The 13123-nt window shown below is 38.5% G+C and overlaps 1 protein-coding gene across 6 annotated transcripts in view; it reads left to right on the top strand.

Annotated features, from left to right (window-relative positions):
• Cdkl5 (cyclin dependent kinase like 5) overlaps positions 1–13123 on the top strand; it is a 221612-nt gene that overhangs the window by 177359 nt on the left and 31130 nt on the right. For all 6 annotated transcript variants that reach the window (XM_031370428.1, XM_031370438.1, XM_031370421.1 and 3 more), the window contains exons 15-16: positions 1835–1958; positions 8691–8790. In XM_031370428.1, the coding sequence (XP_031226288.1) occupies positions 1835–1958; positions 8691–8790 (224 nt within the window). The remainder of the gene's footprint in view (positions 1–1834; positions 1959–8690; positions 8791–13123) is intronic.

Here is a 13123-nt window from a genome sequence, read left to right as displayed (position 1 = left end):
GAGGATGTGGAGGAGGAGGAGGAGGAGGAGGAGGAGGAGGAGAAGGAGAAAGAAGAAAGAAGAAGTAGTAGTTAGTGTTTCCTTTAGTCAATGTAATCATTGATAATACAAGAATTCTACCTTAGTTACAAAAAATAAAAATAAAAAAAGAAAAGAAAGAAAGAAAGCTGTTGGCTAATGGCAAGGTATACATGCCACTACTGCACACTTGGAATTATTGTGCCATGCTGATCATTGGCATTATAGCTGGGTAAGGTGTCTTAGTTGGGGTTTTACTGCTGTGAAGAAACACCATGATCACAGCAACTCTCATAAAGGAAAATATTTCATTGGAGCTAGATTACAGTTCAAACACTTAGTCCATTTATGGTCATGGCCGAAAGGATGGCCACACACAGACTGACATGGTACTGGAGAGGTAGCTGAGAGTTCTACATCCAGATCAGCAGGCAACAGGAAGGGAGAGAAACTGGGCCTGGCTTGAGCACCTGAAAAACCTCAAAACCCACCCCCAGTGACACAGCTCCTCCAACAAGGCCTAATAGTGCCTCCTACTAGTGCCACTCCCTGGTGACCAAGCATTCCAATCTATGAGTCTGTGTGGGCATCCTTATTCAAACCCCCACAGTAGGACCATTGATGCATCCCTCCTTTGGAAACTTGGATGGCACCTTCTGGTACCATGAAATCTAGTCCCCAGTGAGGAGGCATGTAGGTCAGATCCACTTCAGGGATCCCTGGGCTCTGTATAGCAAACAGGAAATTAAAATGGAATCATTGCCAAGATAGGAGGTTAGGAAACAGTAGAGAGGGAAATAGCAGGGGATAGGTACTCTGATCAGAGAAATGTGAAAGGAGGAGAGGGGAGGGAAGTACAGAAGCAGGTGGTAGGTGGATTGAATAACATTAAGAATGTCTTGAGAAGTGACAAGAAATCATACTATTAACTATTTACCTAAAAAACTATAACACACAGGTTTAATTCTGCATATGAATATGTGATTTTTGTTTCAACATCGATATAAGACAACATCTTATACTGTAACCCAGTCAAGATGACCTGGAATTCACTCTAACCTAGTCTATCCTTGATCTCATTCAGTCCTCCTGCCTGAGCCTCTTGAACAGTGGAATTACATCTAGCAAGCACTTCTTGCTTGGTGTCACTGATCTTGATATACAATGTACATATTACTTTTGTGATGAAATTTGTAGAATGTCCAAGTTTAGAAATTGATGAAAACATGGCTACCTTCCCCCAAAGAAGAATCACTCAATACATCATAATCTATATTTCTGTTCATTTTTGCTCTGAGAACATATAGAAAATTAATATTTTGTACAAATGGCCAAATTTCCTTATAGTTTAAAGATCTAAGTGGCACACCCTTACATTGTCAAGTCTTAAACTGTAATTTGTGTGTTCCAGTACATATTGTTAAGTATGGTATTGGACTAAGAATGGATTTTGCATAGTTAGACCTATATAATGAGGAAGCCTCAACTTCAAAGAATGCCAAAAACATGGTATTTGGGGGTGGCTGCTTCAGTAGTCATATTTTAAATGATGTCCCATTTAAAAAACATCCTCAAATATTCTGCAGTACATCAGCTGACATCCCAGGTGTCTGTTTTGAAATGTGTATTACTTACCCCTGCAACCATGTAAGCGGCTGAGGAGGGAAATTTGCCTGGACCACCTCCATACTCAGGAAGCAAAAGTTCTGGAAAGGCAGAGGAAGACTTTTTGTTTGTGTCCAGAACATGCAGTGGAATAACATTAGAACTACTTCAAGCAACAAAGTACTTCAGTACTTTTTTCTCCTTTATCTAGTGCCATCTCCACGACCAGACAATTCTTTCCATGAAAATAATGTGTCCACTCGAGTTTCTTCTCTGCCATCTGATAGCAGTTCTGGCACAAATCATTCAAAAAGACAACCAGGATTTGACCCATGGTAAGTGTTTTGGTTTGGTCTTACTCTTCCTTTTGCTAATTGTAGATTTGGGAATTCAAAGACTTGCAAGATAAACTTTTTAGTGTTCTTTTTCCCACTAGGTCTTTCTTTCTTAAGAATAAAAAAAAAACATGTTATATTTGGGGGGATTTATAACTTTTTTTAAGGTCAGAATTTCTATTAAAGAGCATATAAAAGAAAAACTAGCAGAAAAGTCTTATATCATATTCATTCATTCTTTTATTGACGGTGAACTTAGTCCTGACATTTTGCTTAGCCCTCTGTATGCACTGCCTTAGTTCTCATAGTTGCCCTTTGAAGGAGACATTACTCCTATTCCATACACACTGAAGCTTGAAAGTTAGAGGACATACCTGGTGCCGAACATCTGTAACATGGAGCAGGGACACAGGACATTAGCACTTCCCTCTAGAATTGTTATGATATTTAAGTGATATAATATTAAAAAGGCATCTAAGATGGTACCTGGCATTGTAATGGCTCATTATGTTGTTGTTAGCTATGGTTATTGTATTTAATGTTTCCATAGTTTGTTGACCACTTTTCTTTTAACTTTGTTCATAAACTTCCATACCTCTTAGTGACTATGTTTTCGTCCCTAGTTTGTAGAAAACATAAGAAAACAGGCTTAGCTTTTGTTGATTTTCAATGTTGACCATTTTCAGGTGTGGCTTGGACAAGCTCTGAAAATAATGTCTAAGTGTCAAATACAGATGCATAGAAGGAACTGTTTTCTCTTGGTTGTTTGCGTTACACAATGGGAACAATCTAAAACAGTGTCAATTTGAGACTGGCATAGTTCTTTGAAAATTAGGTTAGTCAGATAAAAATTAAATGAAAGTATGAACTGGTCAGCATGGTGATACTGGACTACTATTCCAGCATTTGGAAGACTGAGACAGGAGGATTGCCAGTTTAAAGCTAGCCTGAGAAATGTAGTGAGATTCTATCTCAATGCCTTGCCCAGGGGGTGGGGGATCCAAAAGTAGGATAGACATCCTTAGCATGGTGGTGTTTCTGGGGGGAGGGGTTGTGTGTGTGCATGTTTTAGGGATTTGATTTGATTTGGTTGTGGGGACTGAATGTAGGGCCTAGTATATAATAACCATGTGTTCTAATCTCTCTGAATAGAACTTTAGATGAGTGTGTGTGTGTGTGTGTATGTGTGTGTGTGTGTGTGTGTGTGTGCATGTGTGTGTGTATGTCCATGAAATTGGTTGTTTTCAAAACAAAGTACGGTTGGGATGTTAATCTTTAGCCAAGACATCATCAAGTCATCCTTGTTCTAATGTTGCTATTATATGGTTTAAGAAGTTTCCAGAATCCCCAGCTGTAAATGGGCTCTCTTCTTTTATTCTCTACCCCCCTCCATTGTGTTTCTATGGCACATCTTCTTCATGTATCACATCTAACATCATTTAATCTTTAATTAACCTTGACTCATTTTGATTTGTTTCTTGACTAAGATCTTTGTTTTGCCATATTCTTTATATATGAGAGAACTATGCATTTTCTAACACAAACATAAAAGTCTTATTAGAGAAACATGGTAAAATTCAACTCAAACTATCACACAGCCTCAAGCCAGTCTGTTTCTGTAATAGTACCACTTTACATTTCTTTGGGGAAGAGAATATTTGCACACTGTACATATTTTCTGCAATGGACAGATCAAGTTGCAATATCATATTTAAAACTAATAAATAGGTATTGTAGTTTAATACCCAGAGCTGTTACTCTGGCAATCTCAGTTGTCTTGAACTCACTTAAGAAACAGGAAATAAGCCAAAATATTTCAGAACAAGAAAAATAGACTTGGGCTAGAGAGATGGCTCAGCCATTAAAGGCTAGGCTCACAACCAAAAATATAAGAAAAATAGACTTATTACATACAGCCAGACTCATCTTTACTAATAGGGTGACGCTTCAGTCCTCACTTGTAAGCTATTTATTCCTCCTTGTATCCAGTTTTAGTGGGTTAGTACTGAGGACTTTAAGATGAGATGTGGTTCCAGCCCACAACAGTGTCCAGAGGGCGGAGGATCATAGCCAATAGCTATGACGCAAAGCATGTGTGTGGTTTATCTTTTCACAGACCTGTGAAAATTCTGTGCATCAGTTTAGATAGGCATCAATTTAGAGTGTGTGCCTATAAAATGAATGGCATTTCCTTTACAATAAATAAACAAATGACAAAGTATGGAACTGGTTTAGAAAAACTGCCATCAAAATTGGGCTAAAAATGGATACTTACACTAAGTTCATTCAAAATCCAACTAGTGAAGGAAAGAACTCTGAAACTCATTTGAATAATGACAGTTTTTTTCTTTTCACAGGGTTATGAATATATTGTGTCCATCATAGCTTGTCAGCCTGTCTTGCATTTTTTTTTTCATAGAATCCTTCACTGACTTCCTTAGTTATGGCCAGGAAGGGATGAGGCAAGGGGAATGACAGAGCAGTGCCCCCCACCACGTCTCCCACTCACTCTCCATGCTGCTCCCAGAGGGATTATGCTAAAGTTCAAGAGGCTATCTGTACAGTCCCACACCACTGCTCTTCATCGTGATCCTGGGAGCAGTTTTGAATGAGAGGCCAGGCTCTTGGTTGATTTCTCTCTATCTCTAATACCTAATATGATCCTCAGTAAATGCTGATTAACCGTAAGTTTTTGTTTTCATTTCTTCCTTCCTTGATTACAGTGAGTCTTTGAACTTTCCTCATTCTTCTCAACTCCCTTGGGATATGTTAGTCTAGATGACAGGAGCCACAAGTTTGCATGGAACCCTCCCTGCTTACCCTTTATCTAAAAGTGTATTCTCCCTCAGCCTCGTAGCCATACTATTTTGAACAATGCTCTTCCCCAATGTAATGGGCTGGGTCACTAGATGCATAACCCTTCTCAAAGCTTCCCTCTCTGAAATTTATGTGACACCCAAAGCTGCCCACTATACCAGGTGAAGTGCCACATACATGCCTGGTGGGCTCAATGCTGCATATTCAAGGCTCCTTCCTTTGTGTAACACACAGCTTTTCAAGTACCTGTGTTCCAGGCAGCTGTGCTCTCTCCCTTTCTCTTCCAGGCTTTTTTCTCTTTGTGTTTTCTGTGTAGTTCTGCTTAGTTCTTTCCTTGTGTCTCCCCTTCTTTGCCCAGGTTTGCTTTCTTCTGTCTTTTATGATGCAAACATACTCATACTTTATTTCCCCTTTCCTTTTGGCCCCTAGAATCTTTCCTTGCCTATGTCTCAACCCTACCACCTGGTCTGCTTCAGCTTGAAAATGTTGAACTCATCTTTCCTCCTGCCTCACCTAGACTGTAGTTTCTCGGGTGCCTTAAAGACCTTAGGGAGGGTCTTTGACCCATCATCTTCCCCGTTTCCCAGGACCAACTCTGCAATGGCAAATGAACTGTTCTCCTGCCCCCTTCTCTTCTTACCTTCCACTTCTCCAGCCTCTCACTTGAATATTATTCCCTACCTCATCCTGTGGAACTTCTGTCTTCCCAGGCAGAATTCTGCTCCCTCCTAGGAGTGGTGTCCCCTTCTTTCCTTTCCTTCTATCACTAAAAATACTAAAATTCTGCTCTAATGCGAGTTTGCCCTCTATCCCCCACCCCGCCCTTGACTGCGTTCATGAAGCTCCGAAGGGAATATTTTCCCCCGGAGTACAGCACTGCATCTAGAGACTTGTAACTTTCCATCATCCCATTTGCACCCATGCAACCACATCTAAAGCTTCTAGCTTTCAAAGTAATAAAGGCACTGCTCTGGGTTCCCAAATTGAATCACAGAACTTGTACTTCAGAACTTATACTTCAGAACTTAGAACTTAAGTGGTGCTTAAATAGCAAGTTCTAATGGATTTCAAGAATGCTTGGGGTGCTCCTGGGCACTGGGATTGCAGATGTGTGCCATCATGTCGGGTTTATGTGGGTCTGAGGTCAAACGCAGGGCTTTGTGCATGCCAGGTGCGCATTCCACTAGCTGAGTTACATCAGCACCAACTATATCCCTAACCCCAAACCTCTGTGCTATATAACACCTTGTTGATGACCTATAGCATACTGTTCATATAGCATAGTATTCTCAGAAATTAAAACGAATATCAGAAATTCCACTACCTAGATAGAGCTTGTAAGTTTTTTTTTTGGTGTGGGGCGAGGGTTCTATTTTGAGAAGAGGTAAAATTTAAAAGAAGAATATTAATAATTCTACTACCTAGATAGAGCTTTTAAGGTTTTTTGGGGGTAGGGAGGTTCCTTTTTGAGAAGGGGTAATCTAACCACTGTTAACCACTGTTCTCAAACACATGTGCTAAAGCGACCCTCCCACTGTACTCACATACCTAGGAATACAAGCATATGCCATACGGCTTGGCTTATTTTCCCCCCCTAGTGCATTTGATGGAACCCAGGTCTTGTCAATATTGTACAAGTGCTCTTCCACTGACTGAGCTGCATCTCCAGCTAAGATTTCTATTACAATTTCTTCCTGCATTTTTAAAAAGTGAATGTAGCAGCTAGAGGGATGGCTCAGGAGTTAAGAGTACTCATTGTTCCTACGAAGGATCCAGGTTTGGTTCTCAGTACAAATAGTGGTTCACAACCATCCATAACCCCAGTGCTAAGGAATCCCACACCCTCTTCTAACCTCCATGGGCTCCAGGTACATAAGTGGTACACACACAGAGACTAATTGCTCAAACATAAGATAAATAAATCTTTAAAAAATAAATAAATGAGTATTAAAAGTACATTGTATACCCTATATACCTTATTGCCATATAGTTGGACTTATCTGATATGAAAAAACATGAAACCATTATATTTTTACTTAATACTATAGTTTAAATATTCTTTTATGTCAGTGGATATTCTTTGAAGTTGTGATTTATTTTTAATAGCTTCATTGTGTTTTCTGCTGTGCAACCAGTAATGGTTTATTTAGAATTTTTCTGGCTTACATATTTTAATGAAAAAAGCTGGGTGCTGCTTTGTTCATATTTTCTTAGATATTATAATCACTTCATTGCTGTTTGGTATTCAGAAACCATGAATATAAATTAACTGTTACGTTTAATGATTCTTCCACTTTTACTTTTAGGGAATATGTAAATATGTGAGGTTTTTTTTTTTTTTTCAAGAATAATACCAGTTGAGTTTCTTTTTGAGGAGTGTCAGCCCAAAACCAAGGTGTCCCCCAACACTTCTGTTTTTTGAAAAGTGAGTTTCTGTTTCATGGTCAGTCTTGGAAGATAACCTGACTGCCCTTCAACTCAAACATTCTGTGTCAGCCTCCTGAGTGCTGGGATTACAGGCATATACCACCACAGCTGGCTTATTTACTATTTTGAACATCCTCTATTTTTATTAAAATACCTAGTGTTATCTGTGGTATCAGTCTTTTAAATTTTTTATTCTATTTATTCTTCTCTCATATATTACATCCTAAATGCAGTTTACTTTCCTCTCAGCCTATCTCCTAACCTCCACCTCTACCCCCCAAGTTCATTCCTGTATTGTTTCTCTTCAAAAAAAAAAAAAAAAAAAAAAAACAGACCTCCCATGAATATCAAACAAATTTGACATATTAAGTTGCAGTTAAGACTAGGAATATTGTATCAATCTTTCTTTCTTTTCTGAATTTTAAAATTAGATTTATTTTTTATTTATTCTCTTTATATCGCAATCTCTATCTTCCCTCCCAGTCCCCCCTCCCATAGTCCCTCCTCCTAAACCCCTCTGTGAGAGTAGAGACCCCCCCCCCGAGGTATCCCGGTACCCTTGGGGCTCTCAGAGATTGAACCACTAACCAAAGAACATAAATGGGCTGGACCTAGGCCCCCTGCACATTGTGTAGCAGTTGTGCAGCTTGGTCTTCATGTGGGTCCTGAACAACTGGAGCAGGGGCTATCCCAAAAGCTGTTCCTCATGTGTGGGATATGTTCTACCAGCTGGGCTGCCTTGTTTAGCCTCTGTGGGAGAGCAAGCACCTAACCTTGTAGAGACTTGATGAAGTATCAATCTTAATGTCAGTATTTTCAGCTACAGTGATTCTTTCACACACACACACACACACACACACACACACACACACACACCTTGAGCTTACTGTGTTAAAGCATACATCATGTCTACATTTTTTTCCTTGCGTATTTTTTTTTATTTAGGTGTAATAGATTAAAGGTTTAATAAGTAGGAATTTTTCAGTTTGGGGCAATTTTTACTTCCATTAATAATGTTTCTATAGCAGCATTGATTTTTTTTATGTTTAGTAACTTGGCAAGCTACTAATAATAAACTTGTTGAGCTGGTTTTTAGAAGGTAAATAGAAAAATGAAGGTATTGGAAATGTTTCTGTTCTTTCCCTTGGAGACTTACAGAGGAAGCATCCTCTAAGCCATGCATTTTACAGAATTTCTAATTCAGAGATTTTCAGCAGCAGGAAAATGGTCCCAAAGAGCAGTTACAGATCATTTATAATAGTGCTCAAATTGCTAGTGTGATCAAGCCTGTGCCAAAGAACAGCCATTCCCCATGCTGATTAGATTTGGTTCCCTCTGTGCTTTTTAGAGGATCTTTACCTGTGGGCTCAATTCTTCATGACTGATTGAATTTGGTATCACACATTTTCAGCCTTCATTATGTTGTCACACTGTAGCAGAGAATGATTCAAAGATCTATATGATAAAAAAAAATGTCTTCTCATTTAGGAAAAGTCCTGAAAACATTAGTCATTCTGATCAACTCAAAGAAAAGGAGAAGCAAGGTTTTTTCAGGTCAATGAAAAAGAAAAAGAAGAAAACTCAAACAGTAAGTATATGACTAATGTCTATCTATGTCACAGGGTTCTGTGTTATTCTGTGGATACATGTTACACTCTACACGGAGCAATCAGACTTAATTTCTTAGTATGGATATATTGTAGACAGCTCTTTCTGAAGTCTTTCATTACCATTCTTTCACAAAGCCTTTTCTAGATTCAGCAGAATCTCAAGGAGTAAAAAAAAACTTAAATTGGATGAGAAAATACTTTTAGGCCCCTTTCAATAAACTACTTATCCATGTGAATTTAGATTGCTATAAAAACTATGAAGACACGGGATTTGTTTCTCTCTGGGAGCATAGAGATATGCAAAACTTTGGAAATGGTTTTGGTTTATATTTAAATCCTGAAATTCATAAATAACCATCATACCTCAGTTTTCCCTGGCTTCTAGTCACAGAGGTACAATTTCATCTGACATCTCAGGGCTTACTTTAGTGAGAAAAGGTGTTTCACTTAAGGTGGTGTTTAGGTTGCACCTCAGCTCCTAGGAGCTCTGCATCTGAACAATGGGCCAGCTCCACCTGACTGGACTCATCAGTTTGTGGAACCACTCAAGTGGAAATTCTAATGTAGCTAGTAACAAGAGAAAGTGGGGAAGAAAGACAAGGCTTCAGGACAGCAGTGAGGGCAGTTCATTCAAAAAGAGCTTGCCTTCCTTCATTTTCTTGTACCCTGACAACTAAGTAACACTGAATTAGCCACTTTCAATAGTTTTGGGTTTTGATTTTAGTTTTTGTTTTGGTTTGGTTTGGTTTGGTTTTTGTTTTTTCAAGACAGGGTTTCTCTGTGTAGCCCTGGCTGACCTGGAACTCACTCTGTAGACCAGGCTGGCCTCGAACTCAGAAATCCGCCTGCCTCTGCCTCCCAAGTGCTGGGATTAAAGGCATGTGCCACCACCGCCCAGCAATTGACTTATGTTTTATTTCACACAATAGTTAATCTCATTCATTTAAAGAAGAAAATGGCCTGATCACATTGGCTTTATCTATACTTTATCTATACACATCTACTTTATCTATACAATTAGTATAGATATGCTTCTGGGGCCCTTCAAGCCATCATGAAAATTAGAAAATAGAGCTTAGTGGTAACTAAAGAAGAAGCAGATGATTGTAGGAAAGTATATAACTCTTACTAAGAATATTTGTCTCAAAGATGTTTGAGAAACCTTTTAAGTGTTTTTATTGTAATGAATATATATCTAGCTATGTTTATCTATCAACAATGTGTATGTCGGTTTTGCCTGCATATGTTTGTTCACTACTTGTATGCCTGGTGCCCATAGAGACCAGAAGAGGACATTGGGTTCCCTGGAACTAGAGACACTTGTGAGCTGCTACATGCGTGCTGGGACTCAAAACTGTGTCCTCTGGAAGAAAAGCTAGTCCTCTTAAAAGCTGAGCCATTTCTCCAGCCCCTAAATGTATTTTTAAGGCCCCTTTAAATCTAGACCTTTGTAAAGCATTCTTTTACTTGCTTATTAGATGCAAGTGTTTCATTCAAAATAAATAACTTCAAGCTACTAGTTGGTGTAGAGCACTGTATTGTAAGCCTTTCATTCCAGCACTCAGGAGACAGAAGCAGGTATTTTTTTATTTATTTATTTTTTATTAGATATTTTCTTTATTTACATGTCGTATGATATCTCCTTTCCCAGATTCCCCTCCAAAAAGAAAAAAGAAAAAAACAACAACAACAAAACAAAACAAAACAAAAAAACCCTGTTCCCTCTCCCTGCTTACCAACCCACCCTCTCCTACTTCCTGGCCCTGGCATTCCCCTACACTGGGGTGTAGAACCTTCACAGGTCCAAGGTCCTCTCCTCCCATTGATGACTGACTAGGCCATCCTCTGCTACATAGGCAGCTGGAGCCATGAGTCCCACCATGTGTACTCTTTAGTTGGTGGTTTAGTCCCTCGGAGCTCTGGGGGTATTAGATAGTTCATATTGTTGTTCATCCTAAGGGGGTGCAAACCCTTCAGCTTAACTGTATGTTCTGTATGTTCATGACCAGCCTGGTCTACAAAGTGAGTTTCAAAGTAGCCAGAGCTACATGATAAAACCTTGCCTCAAACCACCACCAAAACATTTCATTATCAAAAAGAAAATGTAGAAAAGAAAGCATTGTTCTTAATCTCTCCCAACCTACCACAAACAGGATTTTAGCCTTTGCATACATTTGTGGAGGAAAGGGTGTGTATGTATATGTGTGTCTCTGTCTCTGTTTTCTGCTTCATTTTAATGGTTACATGGTGTTTCTGAAATGTTCATGGGGGTGGAAAAGGGTACCTATCTCTTACTGAAACTTGCCTAGATTGAAATTACAAATCAAAATGTCACTCAACTAGATTTGTTGCTGAAACTGGATTTAAAAGTGAAGAAATAGGATTGTCTTTGATTTAGGATGTTTAAAATAATTTAAGTGCTAAAAAATTAAACTCTGCCCATTGTCTGTAGAACGTATTACCTATCATAAGCATTATCTTTCCAACACCTCTTCCTGATCACTGTTATAAATTTGGGGGGTTTTGTTAACTGTATGCCTACAACCCTGTGATGTGATTGAGTTGTTGAAAGTAGTTAGGGTAGAAGAATTGAGGCTGTCTTGTATATAAATTTAGATTTTAATACTTGTCTGCCTCAGACCAACATTAAACCTAAAGCCCTTGCCTAGCTGTGGCTAAACATCTTGCCTAACTTGATTATTCAAGATTTGGATCAAATTCTAGGTATTTAAATAGTATAGGTTAAGGTAATAAAAAATTACTATTCTCTAGCATCCTGTCTCTCAAGTGTTTTATTAAATATTTATACTAACTTCAGAACAGCTTCCCACAGATCATAATGCCTTCAGTTTTCCAATCTGATTTTTTTTATACCTCTCCATTTTTAAAATAAGAACAAAATGTAAAGGTTTTGGAATCTAGAGTCAGATTTCCAAAGAATACTACATACAAAGTACCAGACCTCGGGCACTGAAGCCTGGAACTTACAACTCTGCTCTCTTTGAATGAGCATTCAAATGTAACTAAAGGGAATTTGTTTTTACTTTCTAAAATTCAATAAATAGAAAGCTAAGTAAGACAAACCAAAAAAAACTGATGGTGTTAAAACTTTTCCACAAGATTCCAGGAAACTTGAATCTGATGCCAGATGTAGTTTACTAGATTAAGAGCTGAGCCAGGCAAGTGGTTGACCTATCCAAAGTCACACAGAGTTATAAGGACTAAAACTGGCTTCCCCTTTAAAAGGCCTCTGAGTCTGGGTTTCTCTCATTAAAACAGGAAAACTCAGATATTTACACAGATGTCTTCATACATATACCAATGAAGAGATGATCTTGCTGCATTTCTATGCTCTTTTGTTTTCTGACCACTGAGGTAGCCAAAAGAGAGAAAAGAGGTGCCAAAAATCATTCTGTATTGTAAAGGTGCCTGCTTTGACTCCAGCAAGTCTGGAAGCTGCCTTGGGGAATCTGGCTTTATTTGTATGCCCAGGGAATTACGTAAGTCCCCAGAGCATATGGTGACTTTGCCAACTTGGTAATTGGGTCTTACTTAGAATCTCAACTTGAAATGATACTTCAATATAAAATTGAACTTTAAAAAATTATTGTGTGTGTATGATAATGGGGGAAGAGTGCACAGGGGCCATAGTATATAGAGGTCAGAGGGTAACTTTGTGGAGCTGGTCCTCTCTCTTGACTTTTATGTGAGTTCTGGGAACTTAATGTCTGGTTGCAAAGTACTCCACTGATCCATCTTACCAGCCCTGAAGATTAAACTTGTATCTCTGTACTTGAAAACCAGAATTCTGAATTGTACCAGGTGTTTTAAATGAGGTATATATTTCTAACAGTGTAATGTAGGACTGCTCAACTAACCTTAGTATCCTACAACACTGGCAATCATCTCCCAAGTGATATCTACTGGCTTTAGATATTTGACCAAAAAGATCAAAAGAACTTAAAGTATATTTCCTTTTATAAAAAAAATCCACATGGTAAAATCTCTTAGTTACTGAAGTCCTAACAATCAGTAATGGCTGAAGTTCATCAGTAATTCATTAAACACAATTCTTCAAAATAGTCTTAGTTTTGACAATAAATTCCTAATTGAGCATAATGTAAGCAGATGCCTAAAGGTCTCAGGCATTCCTAGACTATTGCTCATAACCATTGTATAGACTCTGAAAAAATTTGTACATGTCTAAACTTACATTATTGTTTCCAGGTGAAAAATAATAATCTCTCCAGATGCATAGCACAGAGATTCTTTCCATGATTGTTAATATTTAATCATTTGAGGGCCACCAAG

The sequence above is a fragment of the Mastomys coucha genome, chromosome X (assembly GCF_008632895.1).
Source record: "Mastomys coucha isolate ucsf_1 chromosome X, UCSF_Mcou_1, whole genome shotgun sequence".
Classification (NCBI taxonomy): Eukaryota; Metazoa; Chordata; class Mammalia; order Rodentia; family Muridae; genus Mastomys; species Mastomys coucha.
The sequence above is the reverse complement of the archived record's forward strand: the minus strand, read 5'-3'. Positions and strand labels throughout refer to the sequence as shown.